Genomic DNA, 23,827 nt, shown 5'->3' with positions numbered 1-23,827 from the left:
TTGCGGTGGCGCTCGCTAGCTCACATTTTGTCCGCCGCCGTCGTGTGCTAGGTGCCGAGGCACGAAGTCAGAGTTGGTTCGGTTATCCTTCAGTGTGGGGCACTGACTGGTGGTTCAACTCCTTCAGTGTGGGGAGTTGTCCACACACCGGGGAAATAAGGGATACCCGCCGTATGGCAAAATTCCGAAATTTTTTGTTCACCAGCCTTAACACCCTGGTGACGGTCCTATGGGGGTACCGGCCGAAAGGCGAAACTCACATTTCGGTGGCCATTGTGGACTGACTATGTATGAGTCAGACTACGATCGCTACCGGGTTCAGGGAGTACCGGCCGAATAGGCACAACTCACTTTCGGGGATCATTTTGGACTGGCTTTGAGTCAGACTGTGAACATTCCCGGGTTGAGGGAGTACCGGCCGAAAGGCAAAACTCACTGTCGGGCGTCATTGTGGGCTGGCTTTGAGTCGAACTACGAACACTCCCGGGTCCAGAGAGTACCAGCCGAAAAGGAAGATTCCTCTCGGGAAAACTCTCACTTTCGGGGGCCATTGAAGACTGACTACGAGTCAGACTACGATCGCTCCGGGTGCCAGAGTGAAAGCCCTGGCTTGGGTACCTTCGGGTGCCCGCCAACATTTTTGGAGATGTCCCTTCGGTGGGATTTTTTATAGGTTCGCCAGTGTACCAATAAAACTCTGGTCCCGCATCTCCACTCGTGGAGTCCAGGGAAACGGAAATTTTGGAGATGTCCCTTCGGTGGGATTTTTTATAACTACGCACAGGATCATTGGTATCTAGCGATCCCTACTCATGATTACAGCAGAATAGGAAAACACCGGCAAATCATTTTTAATGTTGCTGGAACTTTTACCAGAGAGCGAGAGATCATGTCCGTGTGGGAGAGTTGAACTCATACTTGTTCATAATAAGTTATAATCATTTCATAGTGAATAAATTTCTAGAAATTAAAAAAAAAGAAGATAAAATCTGAAAACTAAAGGCGTACACCTTTTCGCATTCAACAAAACTTATTCATGTTGAGACCGGGTACCGTATTTTTGGAGCTAAAATCATAAAATTTTGCATCTATAGATATGTGATAATGTTAGGTGGCAAAAATAAATATAAAATTTCTTTATTCGATAATATTCAAGTTAAGAAATACCCAAAATTATTATTCGGACACGGAACAATTCAATCGATGGATTCATAAAAATGTTGCAGCCATCTGTTCATCCTCTCCGTGTTTTGCTCACCCCCTTCCAAAATGTTCCTCGTCTCTTTCTATTTTAAAAGCATTCGGCCACAGTTTCAGCGACGAAAACAAGGTTTTTGTGGGGATGTGCCGACAAAAAGACAGCTGCCTGGGAGTGCTTGATTTATTGTGGAAAGGTTAATCGAGAAGAAAAGGCTGATAGAGGTGTACGGAAAGAAAACGGAAATCAAGAAAAATGAATGTGTGATCAGGAATCATTCGGATGCATTTTAGATTTAAACTTAAGGTAATGGAGTCATAATTAAAATCCTGGAAAAAAACTCCCGAGGTTCACTAATATTTAACGGACCAATCATCAAGTACACATTTCAAGAATCATCATCAATAAAAATAAAATATTGAGACATATTTACACCACCCTCAATATTAAAAAGCACGAGATATTTCAGATTACTGCGGGTCTAGGAATAGTATTTTTAATTTTCGATGTTTAAAATAATCTCAATTCTTCATATTTCTCAGTTCTCCTTTATCTCAAAAATTCATTTGGTTTTTTTATAATAGGTAAATTACATGTGTTCTAGGGACTGCATATTTAAAAAATTTTTAATTTTAATTACAGCTTTAAATTACTAGTAATGACCAAAATTGCTGTCTGCTTACGTGCCTACAAAGTGTACCTCGCCTTTATAATAACCGAAGACTTATTTGTCGTAGAGAAGATTTATTTGAGCGGAGCCACATTGCACCGGATGCCTTTTTCGTGGAAGGCATACAGTTTTGGCATTTGGGTGCAACTTTCTGACAATTTTTGCCCCTGAGAAACGTGCGCAATCTACTTCCTTCTAAAAACTAACCAAATTGTTTTAACAGCTTTCATGAAGTTTCCCCTAAATGCTATCCCTTTTATCTGAAATTCATAATTGGCTCAGCTTTACCAGCTTTCCAAATATTTCTGGCTTTGACGCACTTTAAATATATTATTTCATTAAATCCTAAATATAAAGTTCACTAGTTTTGTCAAGAACACATCCAAACAACTCGGTTCCTGTGTACTATTGCATCTTGTGACCTACAAACTAGTCAAGGATCTTTGAATTTTTACCATAAGTACCCTTCAATAATATCTCCCAGCTCCACCAATTCAATCAAGTTCAAGATTTCAAATTGATTGATGTCGACAAATTAATTGAGAGTACAACTCGATCCGCCCTCATCAAATCCTAATCCATCACTCGTAATACATCGACCTTCTTCATCAGATCTTCCCTGTTTTTTGTGCACCACTCATCATTATTATCTCTTTCCACCAGACTCTTCTCTTTCAGTCGACTCTTCGGCTCAACTTTGATCCCTTATTGTGACCCGTTGTGGGGTGTTAAAAAAGTTTATTGATGAGTTATGACAAGTCTTTGTGGTGAGACTGAGAACGATGAGGTGGGGGAGGAAGGTATGAAGGTGGAGCCATTGTGTGCACAAAGTGGTTGCTACTGGTGGTGAGTAAATCAACACCTGATGAGCTGTTCAAAAAACAGAAGCAGAAGAAGAACCAGTCACTTTACTCTTTGCAATGTTTTCAGCTTTGCTTTCTTATTTCTATGATACTAGTATTACGTTAGTTTCGCATTATATTTTTTCAGAATTTTAGCTTGAATTTGTTCACTTATAATTCGCATATCACTACATATAACTTGAAATAGAAATGGAAATAGTTAATAAGATAATGATGGAAAGATCAATTGAATGACTAAAAATAAAACAATTAGAACTTCTGAATGAGTTTAGAGGTAGATTATTGGCTACTGGACCTTCGTAACAGTATCTATTTGTAAATACTTATAGTAGTTTTTGTAATTAGTCTTTACTTATACTAGGGCAATACAAAAATATATTCTGAATCGCTACAGTTTGGATGAAATCTCAATAAAAACTAGGCTCCAATTTTTAACCTTTTCCAAGTGTTCAGAAACTTTATTTCTACAGTTTAGAGTTTACTTATATTTTCCTATTCCACTGCATTAATTTTCTCATAATAGAACATGTGAGTAGATAATTTCTATGTGATTTATGTGATACGTTTGGCATATGTTGTACTTTTTCTCAGTTGCACACTTATCAGCTTGTGACCTGGTGGCACTCAACCCTTGCCGTCTCTCGAGATACATTGTACCGCAATAAAGATTTGAAAAACAATACGACATTAGCAAGAGCTGGTCCAAACTTGTGCAAGGTATGAGTGGCGTTTCTATTGAGAAAACACGGTCTACTGTATTTTAAATATCTTGATAAATGTTATTTGCTCTGTTAGTATAAACTTTACCAATTATGTCATTGCCAACAGCTATATTCAACTACGTCACGAATCCTATGTCTCACTTCTTTGCAACAAAAACCCTTGATCTTTTTAATCACATCTTTAAATGAGAGTTGATCTCATTAAACTACTCATTTGCTCAAGAAAATTCTGCACTCAATGCTGAATTGCTTTGTCCGTGTTTAAGTACCTAATTCCATGATCCAGACACATCTTATCTCATTCCGAACATTCCCGAACTTTCGTGTCATCCTTCACTTCACTTTGTCACTTCTCAAAAAGTTGTCGTTTCTTCTTGCTTGTCGACCCAAAAAATCATCGAGATTTTTGCAGGAATGCTGAGTCCTGCATTGCTCAAAGTGTCACTCAATCGAAGGTTCGTCAATGATTTTTTGTAGCTGCACTCATTGTTTGTTTTATGTTTCAATCTTTGTGTTTTCAGAAGCTCCGCTCCTGTACCACAAGATGAGGTGAGCCAATTGGTATTGAAGAAGGATAGAACTCTGATCAAATGGAAAAAAGAGGAAGAAGGGGAGGGGGTTAAGATGGATAAGATGGAAATGCTGGAGGGAAGAAGAAGATGGAAGGTTTCATTGGCGGGTACCTTTGAGAACCATTCCCGTGCTTTGGTCACTTGTCCTGATTTTTTCTTCACTACAACCTGATTTTATGGAGCTATATTCTCAAACAGAAGTTGATAGATAAAGTGTATCACCATTCCGTTTAAAAACTGTATTTGTAAAAGATTTATGTCTCAGTTCCTTAACATTTTTGGTAGTAGTCCTCGAACCTCGAAGCTACAAATAATAATTTGCTCTATTTATATGATACTTCCACTTCAAAACATTCATATTTTAACATAATATATTTATTTCAGAAAATGATGTTCCATTCGCGAAACCGGGCTGCATCATATTTGCAGCCGATGATAGAAGATCAGGAATTGATTGGATTCAACAGAGATAGAAGTGAGTTCATAATTTCTTTTTGCCTCTCTCCCGATTCTCGTAAAAAATGAGAATAAACAGCAAAATGTGTAGTAAAGGTTGAATAACGTGTGAATACCACGATGGCAGCTTCAATGTTCTTCTTTTAAAATAAGTTATTAACTTTATAAAAAAAACCAGAGAACAATTCAGATTGATTCTCAGAAAAAAAAGAATACTTCCGTCTATTTCTAAGTTGTCATAACTATCTTTATCAGGAAGAAGTTCCGGCTCAATAATCGTCGACAGTTTTGAACTCGGAAATGCTTCGCCAAGTCGCCGCGGTTCAATTGCATCTGGCATTCCAATGGACAAAAAAACCCGACGGAAGCTGTCAAATCCGGTAGGTTTTCTATGTTGTTAGCTCCCATCAACAATTGGAAAAACAAAATGAAAGATAAAATGATAAATGCGTTCGAGCATGATACCAATCTGATGAAAAGAAGAAACAATCTATCTCATATTGAGTCGGCATACCAACTGACGTTGGAGTCTCTACTTTTTTGATTTAAACGAAAAAAAGAAAGAAAAGATATCTGAGAGCCGATGATGGTCGTCTTTGATTCACTATTCATCAGATGATCCACTGACGAACATTTTCTCACCTTTCCCTGAGATGTGCCAGCCTATCAGTTTCATTTTTACCGAGTTACCGACCTTTTTTTTTCGTAATTTTTAGTTGCTTTTCGGGGATTTTTTTGACTACGAAATTTTCTCAGTAATTTTTTATTTTTCTTCCTTTGAAGAAAACATTTTGCTCGATTTCCATTGTTGCTCGAGGTTATTCACAGTTTTCTGAATGTGAAAAATTATGAGAAAACGCGGCTCCCATTCTTTCAGACTTTCTCTCAAACCTTCAGTATTTTGAAACATTTCAAAAACTCGCAGAGCATTCGTATTATGGTAACTTGTCCAGGCGACCGGCAGTTAGTTTCATATTCGTCCAATCTTTCCAATCTAGTTTCAGCCGAAAACCACTGCTTTCCCAAGTATACATATATTTAAAAAATAAGAAAAGAGAACTAACTATTAACAGAAAAAGAACGGGTAACTGAATATCCTTCTGCATTTAGTTTGATGTATCCTTCAAAAAGATAAGGAACAAAAAGTGACCAGCACATACATATATCGGATGTCTCGTTTGCAACTTTTGGCCTCCCATCCCATTTCCTGTCACCTCGTGACCTCATCGTTAGATCGAAAACCATTTGAGTGCAGTCAATGTTTTTGACACACTTCAGATACTCGCCATAAATCTTTTGAATCTTACTTCTCCATTCAATCTTTTCGGCTCTATTTCTTCATTTGTTTCTTTCTTATCAATTGTTCACACAGCCTGAAAATGTTCTCCAAGTCGAGCAATCGGTTCGGAACAACTTCTATATTTGGGGATCAGTCTATTAAAGATGAATACCGTAACCGACAGAGACGTCTTTCTCTGATTGGTGGACCTATAAGTGGAACATCTCCAAATCGACGAGAATCACTTGTTCGAGAGTTAAGAACTGTAAGTTCAAAGAGTCTTTAGTCGCCAGCTGTTGTCAGTTCAAGCTTGTTAACAACAAATTACATGGGGGGCCAACATTTGTCAAAAAATTGCTTCCATTTTGTTATTAGTACGAACAGAAATTGAAAAAAAGAAGTAAAAAACTTGAGTCTCAATTTCCTGATTTATTTAGTTCTACCACTAATACTTCAATGTATTTCCTAAGGATACACAGAAAATCTCAAGATTCTATAAAAAGTTGGTATTCAGAGACTAAAATTCATAAAAGACCGGTACGTTTTTTGCATGCCGTTTGGCCCAGTTTGTGTTTTAAACCCTATGTATAGCAATGTTTATTTTTAATGCTATATTTTCACAGTATAATAATTTGAAAATTTTAATTGTATTGTTATATCCGGTCAAAGGTTGACAACAGCCACACAAGCCATGTGTTTAATGTCGTTAACAACAAGATGAATGGGAAATTAATTGCTCCGCAAGCTTCTCCTTCAGAACAATACATTTATTTTCAGGTATCTCTTCATCAATACACAGAAGATCCAACACTTGCATGGGAAATGCTGAAAGAAAAAAGACCAGTGAAACCAGTTCGTCAGATGAGACTTGATACTCCAGTAAAACCAGATCATGTGAGATTTGTATGTATTGGATGTACACATGGAGAACAATTTGATATATCAAAACTCCCACCTGGAGATGTTCTCCTCGTGGCTGGAGACTTCACATCATGCGGTCTTCCAAATGAAGTTCACAATTTTAATAAGTTACTTGGAAAACTGAAATACTCTTACAAAGTGGTGATAGGTGGAAATCACGAATGCACATTTGACGACACATTTTTGAAATTGAGTAAGTTCAACTCCAATAAACCATTAACGATCAATCACCACAACAAAATTTGCAGAACAAGAGTCTGAACCAAAAGAAATGGCACTGAAACAAGCATTGTTATCAGCAATTCATTCTGATTCAAAGGGTGGAATTTCAGCGAAAGTAAGCATGATTTCAATTTATGAAAGTATACAATTTTTTGTAGGATTTGTTATCAAATGCAATTTATTTGGAGGATAATGTAATCGAACTGTTTGGAATCACAATTTATGGAACGCCATGGTAAGGATTGCAAGTTTTCTGAAAAAATTGTGGTAGATTCAAGTCGAAATTTGAAACAATTGTCACCTTCGACAAGTATTATCATTATATATTTTGTAGATCAATAAAAAATATAAGTTCGAATTGAATATTCTTTCTCACAGCATAATTCTATGAGTTCCATATTGAACCCATTGTATCAAAGCACAATTTCAAAAATTGCAGGCAACCAAAAGTAGACAATTGGGCATTCAATCTCTCTCGTGGACAACAACTATTGGACAAATGGAACCTGATCCCGGCGGGCGTTGACGTGCTTTTAACTCATACACCTCCACTTGGTAAGTTCAAAGTACCACAAATAGTAAAACACAAATTTTGTGCAGGACACGGCGATATGATGAACAATGGACAGAGAATGGGATGTGCCGAGTTGTTGAACACAGTTTTCAAGCGGGTTCGACCAAAGTATCACGTTTTTGGACACATTCATGAGGGCTACGGATGCACAACTGATGGATATACAAAGTTCATTAACTGCTGCATGTGTAATGAAAATTTGGATTTAAAGGTGATCATTCGTGAATTTTGACTTATTGAGAAAAATTGGGCATGACTCTGGGACGACTTTATTCAAGCAGCACACAAATTTAGACTATCCATGATTATTAAATTTGACAATTTCATCGTTAAAAATTTTCAGAACGAGCCAGTAATATTCGATATCCCAGTGCACCCTCACACCAAACAATTCTACATTCAAAATGTGAAGAAAATTCATAAAAGATTCCAAAAGAAGAAATAAATTAAATTCCTCTCACTGTCACCTCTGTGTCATTTTGTAGTTATAATTATACCACCACTTTTTAATTTTTTTTGCTCTTTTTCCACACCACGACCATCATCATCTATTTTTCTCACTCATTGAGCCCTCCTCCAACCCCATAAGAACAAAATAATATCCCATCCGGAAATGAGTCTTTATGAACTCGATGCGCAGTCAACAGCACCACAAAAAGAGCAAGAGAAGGTTGATTGTGCTTCTGCTGCGACAGCTTCTGCAACTGCTTCTTCTCGTCTTCCAATTCTTCTTCTTTCACCAAAATTGCTCCCGCTAACCAGCAATAAAACATTCCAATTTGTGAGCCTCTTTCGAGTCAAACATTATGAAATTCAATACCAAATTATGCTGCAACCTCCTCTTTTGCCCTCTGAAATCAGATATTGGCCATGTGTGGTGCGGTTCCGGCAGTGCCGGCTTCTTGCTCCACACAGACAAATCTCTTTTGTTATTCATCGATGTCTTTTCTCAGAGATATCATCAACATTAGACTTTTTTCGATTTTACTGAAATTCATTATTTCTAGACCAGAAATATCTGAAACAGGGTGAAATCTAGTCAGAATGATTTCCACCCAGAGTTGTTTCATATAGTCTGTAATTTTTTAGATACAATATTTTTCTTACGTCAGACAGTATCCACCGTGTCAGTTGAGAATACACATAGGTTTTAGTTTTAAATCACCACAAAAGCTAACAAGCGCCACATTCAGTTGCACGTAGAAATTAATCTCTGACCTAGAATATATGATAGAATAGAAAAAGGAACCAATCCATTAGGAATAATGAAAATTCTTTGGCAATTTTTTCCGAAATGAATCACAAATGAGAAATGACTCATAGTGAGATTTGAGATCATCTAAATTTAAAATAAAAGTTTCGGTTCTAGGTACCAAAAACAGGTGAAAAATGTGTTTCACCTCTAGCTAGGAATCGAAAGTTTGAGAGAACATTTCTGGAAAAATTATTTGAAGCAGTTTAAAAGTCTTCTAGGATTTTCTACAAAAATTTGTGATATTCTTTTCTTTTAGTGAAATGAAAAAAAACGGATTTATTATTTATAAATATCCGTAGTTATGCGGTTTAAAAAAATTTATGAAATTGACCCAGTACAGAACTTCAATTTCACTGGTAGAATCAAAGTTTGAGTAAACTCGGAACTTGTTGTTTACCCTTGAAAATGTTCAGCCTCCTCACGTATTCTTAAACTTTTCATCACAAACGTTCACATCACTCTCATAAAAAAATCTGAACTAAAAAACCATGTGGGCTGTTTGACAAGAAAACACATGAATAGATTACTCAAATATGGATCTTCGAATGTTTTAGACGACAAGGAAGAAACATTTCCTCTGAAAAGTTCGCATCTTTGTGCAAACAAGGCATGCGTTCAGAGATGTTTGATGTTAAAGTATTACCTTCTTTTATGGAAAAATATGTTACGATTCCCAGTTTGCATCCTAGTGACTTCAGAAGGAAAGCTTTGTTTTCTGAATATTCTATTATTGCTTTTTCAAAGGGGGTCATTTACATACACTCGTTCCCCTCGTCAATATCCAAATATGCGCTGCTTCTTTTTCGTTTTTGTTTTCGATTTTCATAAAATGATGGCATGTTCATTAAAATTTTGAGTTACGCTCTTAAATAAACGCCTCTTCAAATGGAAAACATTGGAAAACAGGAAAAGGGCTCAAAAGTTCACAATTTCGAACGCAATCCAAAATATTATTTTTATAGTTCGAAACATGAAATTCTTAATTTAAATGTGGAGTACGGCCAGTAACGAAATGATTAAAAACTATTCTTATGGTGCTAAAATTACAAACTCAGTTTTCACCGCTGTTCGACTCGAGAAAAAATTCTAAAATTCTAAAAAGTTTTTTAACGTTATTTAGCAATTTTAAAACTATAGAAAAAGTTCTTGACCATTCTCTCACTTGGCGTACTTCACTCTTAAGCCACTAATAACATTTATATTTTTCAATTTTTGAACTTTAGAGTACTCTAGCAATTAACTTGTTTTTCAGAAATTCAATTTTTCTCTCCCACTTTTCGCAAAGTTTAATTTTTCAAAATAATTGTACTCTCCGTTGCTATACGTTGGTTTCTGTTGTGGTTATTTCGACTTTAGAATAAAAATGCTCAAATAGGAAAAACAAACCACTTTTCCTACCAAAAAATTCTTCTGAATTCTTTATTCCAATTTCTTGTCATGTTCCGGTTATTAGGGAATGTGTTCAAAAAGTCAATTTCTTTTATTATTTAACCAGCCGTGGACCGCACCTCCGGCGCGCCCCCGACTTCTGGGGCTGAAAACTTATTTTTCTGAAACTACCGTAACCCTACAGTATTCCTACCGTACCACTATTGTACCACTACAGTACCCCGACTGTATCCCTACACTAACCCCAACTCACTATCCCCACAGAAGCCAAAACTTCACAGACTACAAAGACTACATTGACTACAAACTATGGACACACAGAATAAGCGCTTTATATATAGTAAATGATAAGTTCATGATAGTTTCATCAGCTAGTGAAAATCTGAAAAGTTTTTAGAAACCAAAGCTCAAAAATGTATTTTAAAAAATATGCAGCAATAAAAACATTCTTTAAAAAATGTTTGTTTGTTTCTTTTTCTATTTTCTCTATTGTAAGGCAATTTCACTCCAAATTGCTTTCAATTATCTGTCCCTTATGACTCTTTTCCCAAAATTAGCTGACTCAGGGACAATTGAACTCATGATGATGATGCCCCCGTCTATCAAACTCTTCATCTTGTCTTATCACTTAATTTTTTGCTCGTATTTTTTTTATCAGCATTCCACACAGCTCAACGCCACTCTCACTTCCATCCAGTAGCTTGTTGCCTGTTACTTAATTTCCTGATCTATTCGTAATCTTAAATGTTACCCTTGATTATTTTACCTTTTGTTTGTTATAGTGAATCTGATATCGATTTGGTCAAATTTGTTGCAAATTGAAAATTCAGAGAAATCAAAAGTTGACTGAATAAAAGTTGGAAAGTCAATAGATACATCTGTTGCGAAGCAAATATTTTGAGAAATAGATATCAAAAATTAATACAATAGGTCAATATTAGTAGTGAAAGTTTTGCAACTTGTTGTAAGATTCACCTCTACATTATTTGCACCGAGTTGCACCGACATGTAATCCGCGTCTCACTAAATTTTGATATGCCTGTGCGGTTAACTTATCAACAATTCTTAACTCTATTTGTTAGTTTTAGGAACATTTAAATGGGATGATAGTAAAATGTTTATTGATATCTTGTGGTAAATTTTAATTGTAGTTGTCATATGATAAAAATTCTGAAAAACTATAAAATATGAACTATAGGAAGCATCATATTATGAATGAGATTTTGTTGAAATTATAGTCAAGAGTACAAAAGAGAATAGTATAAAAATACGCTTCTTTTTATTCCCTGCACCTGAATCTCAACTTTCTCACGCCTAATAATTCCATTCTCAGAAATCCAGAAATAACTATTCTCGGACATTCAATATATTTTGCCACCTATTCATTTTTTTTTCTGAAAAACCAGTTATCTGCATAATTAAATAATATTGCTTCACCGTAACATTAAATAGAATCAATTGTTCTGCGACAACACAAAAAGTTAAAGTCATGAGCTAATAATGAGCATATTTTTGTGCTGGAGCTCTCATTTTACTCTTGATTTTACACGTGAAATTAGAGTAGGCTTTGACTTACAAGTCACATGTTTCTGAATAAATACTACTTATCGTGACACATTTGAACTTTCAAAAAGTTTCGAGTAACTCATAATTAAATTTTGCTCATAAACAATTTCTAGAAGAGCATTCAAACTATATATATATTTGCTGGCCGACGCACTTTCTCTCAGCTTCTCTGCTTTTTAATCATAAAAGATTTATCATGAAATTAATTTTTTCTTCAATATTTTGTTTAATTAATTTTGTAAATAAAATTGAAGACAAGCAAGATGACCTGTTTAAATCATATAATTACTAATAGTAAGGCTACAATTTTTAATTAAAATGCATAATCTAAAACAGAATTCAAACAGGAAGTCTATACCATAAAGTCCTAAATTTTGACATTACTATTTTCCAACCAAGTCTCACATTTTTCAGAATATAATTTTCAAAACATTTCATTGAACATGGTATTGTGGATTTTACAAATCTTGTTTTTTTTTGTTCTTCGCGAATATTTCAATACCTATGCATTTGAGAACAGGCGCGTTTAGAAAAACACTGATTGGCCTCATTTGAAATTTTAAAAGTAAAAACAAAATAAAAAAAAACATATAATTATGGATCAAATAGGGGAATAGTGTCAGAGAAAATGTTCTATAATTTCTTGTCCAACACACACATTTTTACTTCTGTTTTCTTATCATTTTTCTGGTACCACCACGTGCTTTTCTTTTTGATTATAACATAATTTTATTTGATCTATCATGAAACATCAAAATTGTCTGGGTTTTTTCATTAGTTTGACCACATAATATTAAGCATGAGAAATATTTTCAGCTCTTTTTTCTTTTTTTTTACCACTTTTAAAATGTAACTTTAAAAAAGTCAAATCTTCTTTGCATAACTTTCCTCTCAATAAGTCGCTAACACTCTCAGTGCCTGTTTGAATGCTTAAAAAATGTTTTTTCAGATGTTAAACGACACATTTCGAATTATAAGTAATGCCACTTTGGATGATGATCCATGTTCCGTGTCATTCATAGATCAACCATTTGTAAAAATTCCCGTAATGATTATATACTGCCTGGTATTTGTTGTATGTCTCTCCGGTAAGTTCATTCTTGTACATTGGAGCATTTGAGGACATCCTGTTCTTTGCACCATCTTATCTCAATTTTTGCTCTCAGTTTCTTCTTCAAAAATTGAAAGTTTTGTGACATGACACATTATAGTAGATTCTAGTTTCAAGTTTTTCTTGCATACCAAATCATGGTTATTCGGAGACTAGAAAAAATTGTAGTGTTCAAAGGATTTAGTTCCATAGAACAATATCGAATGTCACATCATCAAAAAGTAAGAAATCAAATGACTAAATCAGTTTTTCAGGTAACTTCCTAACACTAATTGTGATGACTTCTCACCCAATGATGCGAACACCTACAAACTTTTTTCTATCAAATCTCGCAATTGCTGATCTTCTAGTTGCAATTTTTTGTATTCTACAGAATATGATACACATAGTTGGATTCGATCATGGGAATTGGCCTCTTGGACCAGTTATGTGCAAACTCTACCTGGGATTAACCAACATTATGCCATGCACAAGTGCCGGTATATTAGTTCTGGTCTCCCTCGAAAAATACATCGCAGTACTTCATCCTTTATCTGGATTAAAGTTGCTCACGCCAGAGCATCGATGGGTTGCAACAATGATTGTTTGGGTTATAAGCATTCTTGTCAATTTTCCCTACTTTCTGTATGCACAAAATTACACATATCTTGGTGTCAGTGCTTGCTTCAGAGGATCGTAAGTTTTGTTTAACTGACTACTAGAAGAAAATAATTATTTTAGAATGCCCATATGGAACTCCTTCTCATTTATTGTTTGGTATCTCATTCCACTGACTGCACTCGTATTCATCTATTCTCGAATCAGTCATTTACTTTGGACATCTGACAGTAATCGACAAAGCAGCAGGCAGAGTCATGGTATTTTATTTTATTTTAAATTTTTTCTATTTGGTGGTTTCCGTGGTAGGCAGGTACGTCTTCAGGCGTATGTTCAGGCATGGCAAAAAGTTGTTTGAAAATATATTTCAATCAATTTAAAGTTTTCAGAATCAAATGGATCCCTGGAAAGAGGTAATGGATATGCAAACACCGCACAACCTGGTTCAAGTTGGCAAATGAAAAATGGAAGAATTGTTGTTTATAAACAAGAAAGCCTTCTAAATGTTCCAAAACGAGAGAAGAAAGTTAAAGAACCAAAGCGACCAAAAGATACCGAAGGACGGCGGAAAGTAAATTGATTTTTAATATCCTTAGCTGTATATAAAACTTGAAAAAGTTAAGGTTGTACGACTTCTTGTTGCAGTTGTCGTTTCATTTGCTCTTCTTACTTTTCCGCACCATGCAAGACTTTTGTACACGGTAAGTAGAATCATTCAAAAAAAAGCTACACACTTTTTATGATAGAAAAATCTTCATAAAAGATGTAACATTTAGCAATCAATTTTTGTCGTGATACTTTTTCGAAAAATATGTTTTGTAAGTACTTCTCTTATGTTTTTCACCCCGCTAATTACGAAATTAACAAGGGAAGTCTTTGAGGGGGTCCGTAGATTTGGGGTTCTCATGCTAAAATTCCTACAGAAGAGTGTTAGTTATGATCTCTTCAAAAAATTTAGCTGCCCCGGTCAAGTTTCAGCAAAGTTATGACGTTTTGAAATTTCAGTTAAAAACACCATTGAAATCCACTGTCTTACCATGCAGTCCACGCAAATCTCAGCTTGCGTGACCACCGAAAATGTGACACCCACCACATTGAGTTGAAAAATGTCCTCGGTGGCCGAGTTGGGAGTGCGCGCGTCTGATAAGATTTAAGCTTTGGTTCGATTCCTTTTTTTTTTGAAATATTTTTGTAAGTTGAATAAAGTTGTAAAACAACTCATTCAAACATTTTTGCGTATTTTTAAAGTGATTTTACTCTTATTCGGGAACCTAGAATCATTGTCCGCACTTTTTGGAAATTTTTATTTTTTTCATTTTTGCTCAAAATTTCTTGATCAACTCCAAGCAAAAAATTCAAAAAATTTCATTTTTTCAAACAATTATGAAATTGCTATGTTGCTGTTCAGAAATGTATGAAACGTACATTACACAAGTTTTAACTCTCTATTCGCAAGTAAACCGTCGAAATGATCTACATCTCACGAACTTTGTGCAAAATATTTAACCAACTTTGAAGTTGCATAACTTCGTTGAGATAAATTATTTTGAAAAATGATCAACTAACAAAATGTTTGTTAAGTAACAGTGAACAAAGTTTTAGTTATAAACTTTTTGATACCTCCAGCTACAAAGAAGAAAACAAGGTTGGCATTTGGCTTGTTTTTCTATTAACATTGTGTTTTGGAAAACGGTCACAACTTTTTGGTGGCTGAAGGTATCAAAAAGTTTATAACTAAAACTTTGCTCACTGTTATTTAACAAACATTTTGTTAGTTGATCATTTTTCAAAATAATTTATCTCAACGAAGTTATGCAACTTCAAAGTTGGTTAAATATTTTGCACAAAGTTCGTGAGATGTAGATCATTTCGACGGTTTACTTGCGAATAGAGAGTTAAAACTTGGGTAAACGTTTCATACATTTCTGAACAACAACATAGCAATTTCATAATTGTTTAGAAAAATGAAATTTTTTGAATTTTTTGCTTGGAGTTGATCAAGAAATTTTGAGCAAAAATGAAAAAAATAAAAATTTCCAAAAAGTGCGGACAATGATTCTAGGTTCCCGAATAAGAGTAAAATCACTTTAAAAATACGCAAAAATGTTTGAATGAGTTGTTTTACAACTTTATTCAACTTACAAAAATATTTCAAAAAAAAAAGGAATCGAACCAAAGCTTAAATCTTATCAGACGCGCGCACTCCCAACTCGGCCACCGAGGACATTTTTCAACTCAATGTGGTGGGTGTCACATTTTCGGTGGTCACGCAAGCTGAGATTTGCGTGGATTGCATGGTAAGACAGTGGATTTCAATGGTGTTTTTAACTGAAATTTCAAAACGTCATAACTTTGCTGAAACTTGACCGGGGCAGCTAAATTTTTTGGAGAGATCATAACTAACACTCTTCTGTAGGAATTTCAGCATGAGAACTCCAAATCTACGGACCCCCTCAAAGACTTCCCTTGTAAGGGTAAAATAGTTGTTTAAAAAAAATTTAAAATAGAAGGAAGTGATTTACACACGTGTAGATTTTGTTCTGCTCTCGACATGTTTACCGCATATTTCCTTGGTTTGTTTTTAGTTAACTAATAGTCTAGGTTAGAAATAACATATAGCAATGATTATATCGCAAAAAATACACAATGGACCTTTAGGGTTGAAAGAGAAACCAAAAACAAAATTAATTCTCAAGAAAAATAAAAATACTTAGAACGGGATCCTGGTTTATTGAAGAACCAATATTGACAACTAATTTATTTGAGATTAAATTTTCTTTTTGATTAGGAATCAAAGTGAAGTGGATGTTAAAACATCAAACGATTTTTGAACAATTTGAACCACCACTAATAATTTCGATTAAAATTTTAGAACTTTAAGTACTTTCAGAGTTTCCAAACTGGTACCATCTGCAATTCAAATTGGACAATGATATTCCAACCACTGTCCTATATATTCTTGTTCATATCTTCAGCGATTAACCCAATTCTATATGCATGTTTATCAAAACGGTTTAGGAATGCACTATCTGATGTAATACACTGCAGGTTAGTTTATAAAATATTCCACAGAAATACTACATATATTCTTATTTCGTATTGAGACTAATAAAATACAGAATTAAAAATCAGTTAGATAAGGTTTCAAGACAATCTTTTGCTCTTTGTACATCACTATAGTATAGATTCTGCATTTAAATTTATTTCTGGATGAGACGATTTTCACAGTCGTGTGCTGTGTGCGTTGTGCTTTGCGTCGTTTTGTCATAAGATCACAGAGTACAAAATTAGTTCGCAAACTCGAATCTAATACTTTGATATTTGTGTACTTATTTTAGGAAAACTTACTAGTGAACAAATGGACTATCTATATTTTTTTCAGGAAAGGAGTGTTCTCAAGGATATCTCGCTCCCGAAACAGGACGCTTGTCAGCGATGTTCCACCAGAAGATTCTCGATGTCCAAGTCCTGCTCCAATCAGAATGCACAGGATTCGTTGATTTAAAAAAAAATCGTTGCTGTAAATACTTGTTTATGTACATCGAATTATAGCTCAATTGTTCACTGCAACTTTTTCCTCACGAGGGACGAGGAAAAGTGGTTTCTAGGCCATGGCCGAGGGGCCGACAAGTTTCAGCGGCCATTTATCTTGCTTTATTTTCCGCCTGTTTTCTTTTGTTTTTCACAGCTTTTTCCCGTTTTTTCTTATTAAAACTGATAAATAAATATTTTTTGCAGATGCTAAAACAATTTCCAAGTAAAAAATAATGCTATCAGTCGGCAAGTAGCGGTGAAAGTGGGCAATGTAATTTGATGGATTACGGGAATAAAAAACCCAAACTTTTTCTGAAACATGGTATATATTCTGCTTAGAGGCTGAAACTACCCGATTTTTATAACGAGACCGCTGAAAAAGTTTTGAGATTTTCAAAACTCGACATTTTGTGCGAAAATCTCGACTTTTTCACCAAAAAAGTTGAATTTTGAAAACCTCAAAACTTTTTCAGCGGTCTCGTTATAAAAATCAGGTACTTTCAGCATCTAAGCAGCATATGTATCATGTTTGGGAAAACGATTGGGTTTTGTATTCCCGTAATCCATCATATTACGTTGCCCACTTTCACCGCTACTTGCCGACTGATAACATAATTTTTTTACTTGGAAATTGTTTTAGCATCTGCAAAAAATATTTATTTATCAGTTTTAATAAGAAAAAACGGCAAAAGGCTGTGAAAAACGAAAGAACACAGGCGGAAAACAAAGCAAGATAAATGGCCGCTGAAACTTGTCGGCTCCTCGGCCATGGCCTAGAAACCATTTTTCCTCGTCCCTCGTGAGGAAAAAGTTGCAGTGTTGTTCCGGAAGTTGAATTATTTTTTACGGGTTCCTTCGAGTATAAATGAACTTTTCTTTTCATAAATTGTCCAAGTTGTTCTAACATAGAATACATAGTGAAATGCGGAAATAAATGCCAGTAATCTAAGAAAATGCGGGACTGGCGGAGAAAATAAAGAAGTCAGCTTTCTCCGGTAAACCGATAATTGGGAAAAGTTTGTTTAGGAAGGATGTTTTAGAGTATTTCTACTTATAGGGTTTTTCAAACACTTGTACTACATGAAAGGTCTCGAAAAATTAAAGAGTTCTAAAATATACAATTCTTATATCATAAATTAATGCCCCGTGAAAATCTTGTTGGTTAGAAAACACACGTGCCATCATTCCAACAAAAATGAATTAATTTCAAAAAGTATCAATACATTTTATTTGCTGAAACAGCAGACGCTAATTACTTCATGATTCATCAACAACTACCAGTGAGTCGTATTGGTTGGGACGATCAAAAGATTATGAGAACAAGACAGGAATTGAATTCGGTTTGACATTTATCATTAGAAAAATGAACAATTATATTTAGGTGAAAATCATCATGAAGGAGAACGTGCAAAAAATTATGGAGAGACAGGGAAAACTTGACGATCTCGTTGAAAGAGCTCGTAAGTTTCATAAACTGGGAGTTTTGGTTTCAAAAAAATTAATTTATTAGAAGTAAAAAATTAAGATTTAATTTCAGAAAAACTCGAGGAAGCTTCAGATGTTTACGTCAAGTGTGCTGTCAAGGTATTTAAAAATTGAAATAAACAACAAGTTAATTTAAATTTTTAGATCAAGCGTGAGATGAGCTGGAAAGCCAATGCTATTCGTAATGGTATCATCGCCGTATCAAGTGTGTCTGCTTTTGCCGGAATCGCATACGCATTTCTCTGAATGTTCAATTTCATATATCAATATGATTTATTGATTTAACAGCCTCTATGTATTGAATAAAGTTTTGAATTTAGAAAAAAAACATTTTTGTTTGTTAAAGTTTTCTTTCAGATTTTCCAAAATTGCGAACAAAATATTTTAAGTTGTTTGCCACTATTGTGAATACTAACTTCTAAATTTGTTTTCTTCCTTGTAATTTTCCAGAACCTTTTCAGAAAAACATCACTTTCTGATCCAACCAAATCATTAATCCACTTGACAACTCAACGATGTTTATTTTTTGTCCCAAGACATTCCATGTTTTCCATCATTTCATCGTGTGACCCATTCATTCATCAACCCTGAATTCAAATGCAAATTCTGCTGAATCACTGATCAATTGTCTATAAAAAAAAGTAGAAATAGCTGGAACCTCGATCGAATCTATTTCTTTTTCCCACGTCACAGTTAGTTGAATAGTCGCTGTTTGTTCAATTGATACTATCGTCAATTTATCATCTACTGAACCCTTTGAATACCTGTTATGAAATCATTGTTCACTGAATATCAAGAAGCTATCAATTTATTCGATATGATTGGTGAATCCACTTTACTGTCTATGAAACTGCTATTCTAAGTAAACTGTATCTCCTCGATTTTCAGTAACATTTAGCGAATGAAAGTTAAGATAAATTTCTTTGAATTCTTTTAAAAATTTGGTGCAGATACTATTAGACTAAAAAGTTTTTGAAATAATTAAGGAATGTGTCAATATTGTAAAACATATTTGTTTGTTATATGGCTACGGGAAATCTGTTGCCGGTTTTTCGGTGGTGCGGTATTTTTCTAATAATATTTACTACAATTTTAGGCTCTGTGAAAGAACTGAAAACCTTTTTTATCTGAAACATCTAGAACGTGGAATAAAAACTCCAAAAAAAATGAATTTACAAAAAGCTATCGCACAATTAAATCGTGGACCATGTCGTCAAGATGCGGATTAATAAGCCGAACGGTAGACGTAGACAGAAGCCGTAATCTCTCTCATATTTATATAGTCTCCTTACTCACTGTGAACAGATGGCGCTCGTCCGTATCCTCCCGGGATGACCTAGTACTACTTTGGTTCAACGCGCAGACATAATGACCTTGCATTTCCTTTTTCCCGTTCGTTAAATTATATTTATGAAATAACTCTACTCTCGTTGTGTTATCATTCTTTGATATATCACATCGAATGTGTGTTATTGTTTTTGTGATAATGTTTTTGTGTCAGAGTAACCTTTCAAATTAAATTTCAAAATTATTTAAAATACTGTAATTCCTGCATTCAAATAAAACTTCATTCCTATTAAAAATCTGCAACATTCGCCAACTCAATTTTATTTCTAAAACACGTTTCTGGATTAGTTTCTCGGTATTCACGCTATAAAACATAATTAGGTCACTGGAACCAATTATGACTAATTTCAAGTGGTTGTTCACTTTCAAAAGTCAAATAATTACTGAAGGTGTTCCAATGTTGTTCAAGAAGTCACAGTCATAATTAGAAAAATTTGATTGTGGTCAAAACAAAACTACTTAATGGTATTAATAGTAAATGACCAAAATCAAATAGCTATTCATTCACTCGACGCAATTTTTTGGCATTTCATCATAAGCACGGCAAGTCATAAAACGAATAGTAAGTTATTGAATAAAACAGAATAAACTAGTTAGGATACCGGGCAGTCACGTAATCGTTTTGTTGATTTTATTATTCAAAATACACAGCGAAAATGAACGACACGATGAGCTGAAGCTGTTCAGTTGAGTGGGAGATAGGGAAAGATAATTCATTAAAGCAACCAGTTAATACATTTTCAAAATAATAAGTATGTCATATGACTTTTATTCGTCAATGTTCCAACATTTATTTTCAAAAAAAACTGTTTTGGATAATTGAGGAATGCTTAATCTTGTTGACCATCAAAAAGACCAAAAATAATGTTTACTGTTTTTAAATTGAAAAACATCTTTGGAAATCATACTTATTTTTCTTTAAAGTTTTTAACTTTAGATAATTCAAGAACAAACTCAACTATAATTTTTGCAGTTTGCTTCTTTAAATTGGATTTTTAGGGAAGCTTTATGACATTTTTTCATCTATTTATATCGGAGATGGTTATAACAATTTTAATAAAAGTTTCATCTTCCCAATCAGGATAAATAGTTAGCGTAACTGTTTGTCAAACGATAAGTTTGCAGTAAATAAATAGGAAGGATATTTTATCATCTTCACAAAATTCTGAATGTATCCAATACATTGATGTCAAACCCTAACACTCTTTGACGTCATGGTTGCCGTAGTTTTGCAATTTGCTACATTTGTCTGGTCACTCACTCAATTGGCCTCCCTTCGACAGTTTCTAGCTGCTTTCGAAACAGTGCATCCGCGCGGAAACGCAGTCATGTCCGCAGACTTTCGCTATTCAAAATTGATGAAGGAGACAAGATCCGACATCTTTTCTCTGTCTCTACGCCTTTATTGATTCCCGGGGACAATGTTCTGTCAATTTTTCGACCATATTCTATTCCATAAAGAAAGAACCAGTATTCGGTTCGAAAATTGGGACCTGAATTTGTGTAACTTTTCGCTTCTTATGGAAACGAAAGGCACACCTCTTCCATCCTTTCTGAAACCAATTGAATTTCACTTTTCGTGTTCTCTTTCAAACTCTCAATCTCAAGGTTTTATTTATTGGCTTTTGTATAATCGAGATTTTATTTGGAAATTGTCAGTTACAGTCATTGCCAAAACATTGAAAAGATACTGTACTTGTTCTCCAGGTTCACTTTATTAGGCTTTATCTTACTTCTTCTTAAATGTATGAATATTGTAAACTATCAAAACGAGTTTATTTTCTTTTGATATTCTTTTTAGAGCAGATAAAAAATATTTCTGAATGCAACTGATATATAACCTGCTAATATGTACCTACATCATCTGTAGTACAGATTTCTAAAACCAAAAATACTGAAACTTCCAAATGAATAATGTAATCTCACATTTTTTTGTTATAATCTGGATATACCCTTGATGATAAATAAGTGACTGAACTGGTATGAAGACCGGTCTTCTTTGCAATATCCACAAAGTACTTTTCTTCAACATCTTCATCTCATTCTATTCAATTTATTGTTTTATCATTTACTTTCTGAATTCTGTTTAATTTTTCGTTTGATCAAAATCTTATAGACGTTACCAGTAGTTAACTGCCCGAAAAAAAAACGAAGAAAAGAAAACGAAAACTATTTGGCAAATTAGAGAAGTTTTGAACAAAGATTGATAGAATGGTGTCACTTTTTAAGTTAGATGAACTGATTTTTTCTCATTCACCATTTTGACTTGTGTAATTGATGAATGATACGGCAAATTTTAATTAGTTGAAAAAATTTTATCACCAGGATATTTATTGTTTTTGTCGGAGTCTACAAACTTTAAACATGCTCTCAAAAACAAAACTATACACTCTAATATTTACATTTCTGACAATATAGCCACATTTGCATCGCTTATGCAAAACAGCAAGTTTCTCAAGCTTTCTACAATAATTTTTTAATATTTTTTTCTGATGTGTCTGTTTACAGTACTTTATGTTTATTTAGTTCAGAATAGAACATATTTAATATTGAAAATAAATATGCCTGCGTGGATACCTAAAAAAAGCGTATTTCTGAGTTTCGAATTTTCTAATAACTGTTGGAAGTTCATCTAAACAAAAGGTAAATGTCTATTTAACCCTATGCATTTATGTTGAGCTTACTTTTCGAATGTTTATTTATTTTTAAAATCATTGAGCTTTACATCTCTAACTTGTTGTTTTTGATGCTCTAGTCATAGTGATCAAGCATCATAGAAATTGTTGAAAAACATGTTTCGATGTTCAGTTTACACACATTTCTAGAACAATCAACTTTTTCTGACACTAAATTTCAAGGTTTCAAATTTAGTTTAAAAGTTGGTAAAATTTACGTTTCGTGTCTAGTTTACAACCTGAAAACGGTATCTTTCCTATCTCTTTGTCTAAGAAATTGGACGCCGAACTTCTGATCTACTCATTTCAATTTTCACTTGCAAACTACATTCAACATTAGTTCGATGGCAATGAAATTCCTTGACACGACCCATTTCATCCGATTTATTTGATTTTGAGGTATAAGGACATTTGTGGCGTACTATTCATGTTGTGCAACGTCGTTATCATTTTTACGTTAAAACTGGATCTTTGGTGGATGTGACGTAAAAGGAAACTTTTGAAGACAGGTTATATTACTTAGTTAAATAGATCACAACTTGTGTATTGTGTTAATGTAAAAATTGTCTTGAAATCAGTCGATGTCTGAAAATATTATGATCTGCAGTTTTGTTATTTCCAACTTGAGATTATAAGTACCCAAAATTAACATTTCTAAATTATTTCCATGCTATAATTATTCCCACAAAAATTTCTCAAGATTTCCATGCTCACTATTTTGAAATCTGAAGTGTTTTGAATTAAATTTCTATGTCAACAATAACATGAACTTTAGCAATCTTTTGATCCCAAAGTAAATCACATGAAATGATTTCATTTCAAAACAAATTCCAGTTTTTACAGGAATATCTTCAAAACCTCATATTTATTCTCTCGTTACAATTAATTAGATTATTCATGTTCCTGATTTTCCATTTCAAGTTTCAATTTGAAAATGGAAAACAGTTAAAAAGCGACTATTCAGTTTTAAATTGGGGAAACGTTGTGCCAATTTTTGGCAGATATTTCAATGTTCTGAAAAGCTTGTTTTCGATGCTTCCATCTTTAATTATTGCCCGTCTTTTTTCTGATGACTCATTTAATTTGAAAGCTTGTAAAACTGGTTACATAGGAAATCACGTGAATATAAACATTTTGGCAACGGTTTCTTGATATCTCTAATCCCCCGTAATTCTGTCACTTTTGCACTTTGAATGAATCTTCTTTTCCCTGCTTCTTTGGATGTAGCCAAGGGAATGCTGTACGCATTCGGATAACATCACCCGATTTTTGGGAGAGACGTCTTTAGCAACCTGTTTGGCTTCGCAATTCCTTTTTCTCATTTCTCACACTCGAGATGGTCAAACTCGAACCGCTGTCTTTTTGGGGGTACGTCGTCACACTGAAATGTT

General features: G+C 34.2%; 3 protein-coding genes and 2 non-coding genes across 7 annotated transcripts; all 5 read left to right on the top strand.

The window, feature by feature from the left end:
- Positions 1–547: 547 nt before the first annotated feature.
- T07D4.7 lies at positions 548–665 on the top strand. The gene has a single exon (NR_101729.1). It is a non-coding gene; the product is annotated as a small nucleolar RNA T07D4.7 (small nucleolar RNA).
- A 1,893-nt stretch (positions 666–2,558) lies between these two features.
- On the top strand, positions 2,559–2,736 carry T07D4.6. Its single transcript, NR_051468.1, has one exon. It is a non-coding gene; the product is annotated as an Unclassified non-coding RNA T07D4.6 (non-coding RNA).
- Positions 2,737–3,865: 1,129 nt separating this feature from the next.
- T07D4.2 (UPF0046 protein T07D4.2) lies at positions 3,866–8,259 on the top strand. Of its 3 annotated transcripts, NM_001027153.4 has the most exons (10): positions 3,866–3,908; positions 3,975–4,002; positions 4,410–4,500; positions 4,737–4,861; positions 6,538–6,874; positions 6,930–7,018; positions 7,062–7,138; positions 7,343–7,458; positions 7,504–7,688; positions 7,821–8,259. In NM_001027153.4, the coding sequence occupies exons 1-10, from the start codon at positions 3,868–3,870 to the stop codon at positions 7,920–7,922; spliced, it is 1,191 nt and encodes a 396-aa protein (NP_001022324.2). In that variant the 5' UTR covers positions 3,866–3,867; the 3' UTR covers positions 7,923–8,259. The 3 variants fall into 3 exon arrangements, with proteins under 3 accessions (NP_001022324.2, NP_001076633.1, NP_001022323.2); NM_001083164.4 differs by lacking the exons at positions 3,866–3,908; positions 3,975–4,002; NM_001027152.3 differs by lacking the exons at positions 3,866–3,908; positions 3,975–4,002; positions 4,410–4,500; positions 4,737–4,861 and adding an exon at positions 5,854–6,025.
- Positions 8,260–12,629: 4,370 nt separating this feature from the next.
- npr-20 (Thyrotropin-releasing hormone receptor) lies at positions 12,630–17,804 on the top strand. The gene is made up of 7 exons (NM_063487.5): positions 12,630–12,775; positions 13,053–13,473; positions 13,519–13,655; positions 13,785–13,966; positions 14,019–14,096; positions 16,286–16,443; positions 16,778–17,804. Exons 1-7 carry the CDS (start codon positions 12,637–12,639, stop codon positions 16,893–16,895), a joined length of 1,233 nt encoding a protein of 410 aa, NP_495888.3. The 5' UTR covers positions 12,630–12,636; the 3' UTR covers positions 16,896–17,804.
- A 307-nt stretch (positions 17,805–18,111) lies between these two features.
- Positions 18,112–18,742, top strand: snb-6 (V-SNARE coiled-coil homology domain-containing protein). Its single transcript, NM_063486.3, has 4 exons — positions 18,112–18,269; positions 18,311–18,389; positions 18,467–18,513; positions 18,559–18,742. Exons 1-4 carry the CDS (start codon positions 18,189–18,191, stop codon positions 18,658–18,660), a joined length of 309 nt encoding a protein of 102 aa, NP_495887.1. The 5' UTR covers positions 18,112–18,188; the 3' UTR covers positions 18,661–18,742.
- The last annotated feature ends 5,085 nt before the right edge of the window (positions 18,743–23,827 follow it).

Source organism: Caenorhabditis elegans, chromosome II (genome assembly GCF_000002985.6).
Source record: "Caenorhabditis elegans chromosome II".
NCBI classification, from domain to species: domain Eukaryota; kingdom Metazoa; phylum Nematoda; class Chromadorea; order Rhabditida; family Rhabditidae; genus Caenorhabditis; species Caenorhabditis elegans.
The sequence above is the reverse complement of the archived record's forward strand: the minus strand, read 5'-3'. Positions and strand labels throughout refer to the sequence as shown.

Bases quoted from the DNA above. Each gene is read 5' to 3' on its own strand.
- T07D4.2 (NM_001027153.4), top strand. From the start codon at position 3,868: ATGCTGAGTCCTGCATTGCTCAAAGTGTCACTCAATCGAAG. The intron at 4,501-4,736 runs GTGAGTTCATAA...TATCTTTATCAG, and splicing joins TGGATTCAACAGAGATAGAA to GAAGAAGTTCCGGCTCAATA. The intron at 7,459-7,503 runs GTAAGTTCAAAG...AATTTTGTGCAG, and splicing joins AACTCATACACCTCCACTTG to GACACGGCGATATGATGAAC.
- npr-20 (NM_063487.5), top strand. From the start codon at position 12,637: ATGTTAAACGACACATTTCGAATTATAAGTAATGCCACTTTGGATGAT. The intron at 13,474-13,518 runs GTAAGTTTTGTT...TAATTATTTTAG, and splicing joins AGTGCTTGCTTCAGAGGATC to AATGCCCATATGGAACTCCT. The intron at 13,967-14,018 runs GTAAATTGATTT...GAAAAAGTTAAG, and splicing joins ATACCGAAGGACGGCGGAAA to GTTGTACGACTTCTTGTTGC.
- snb-6 (NM_063486.3), top strand. From the start codon at position 18,189: ATGATTCATCAACAACTACCAGTGAGTCGTATTGGTTGGGACGATCAA. The intron at 18,390-18,466 runs GTAAGTTTCATA...ATTTAATTTCAG, and splicing joins CGATCTCGTTGAAAGAGCTC to AAAAACTCGAGGAAGCTTCA. The intron at 18,514-18,558 runs GTATTTAAAAAT...TTAAATTTTTAG, and splicing joins ACGTCAAGTGTGCTGTCAAG to ATCAAGCGTGAGATGAGCTG.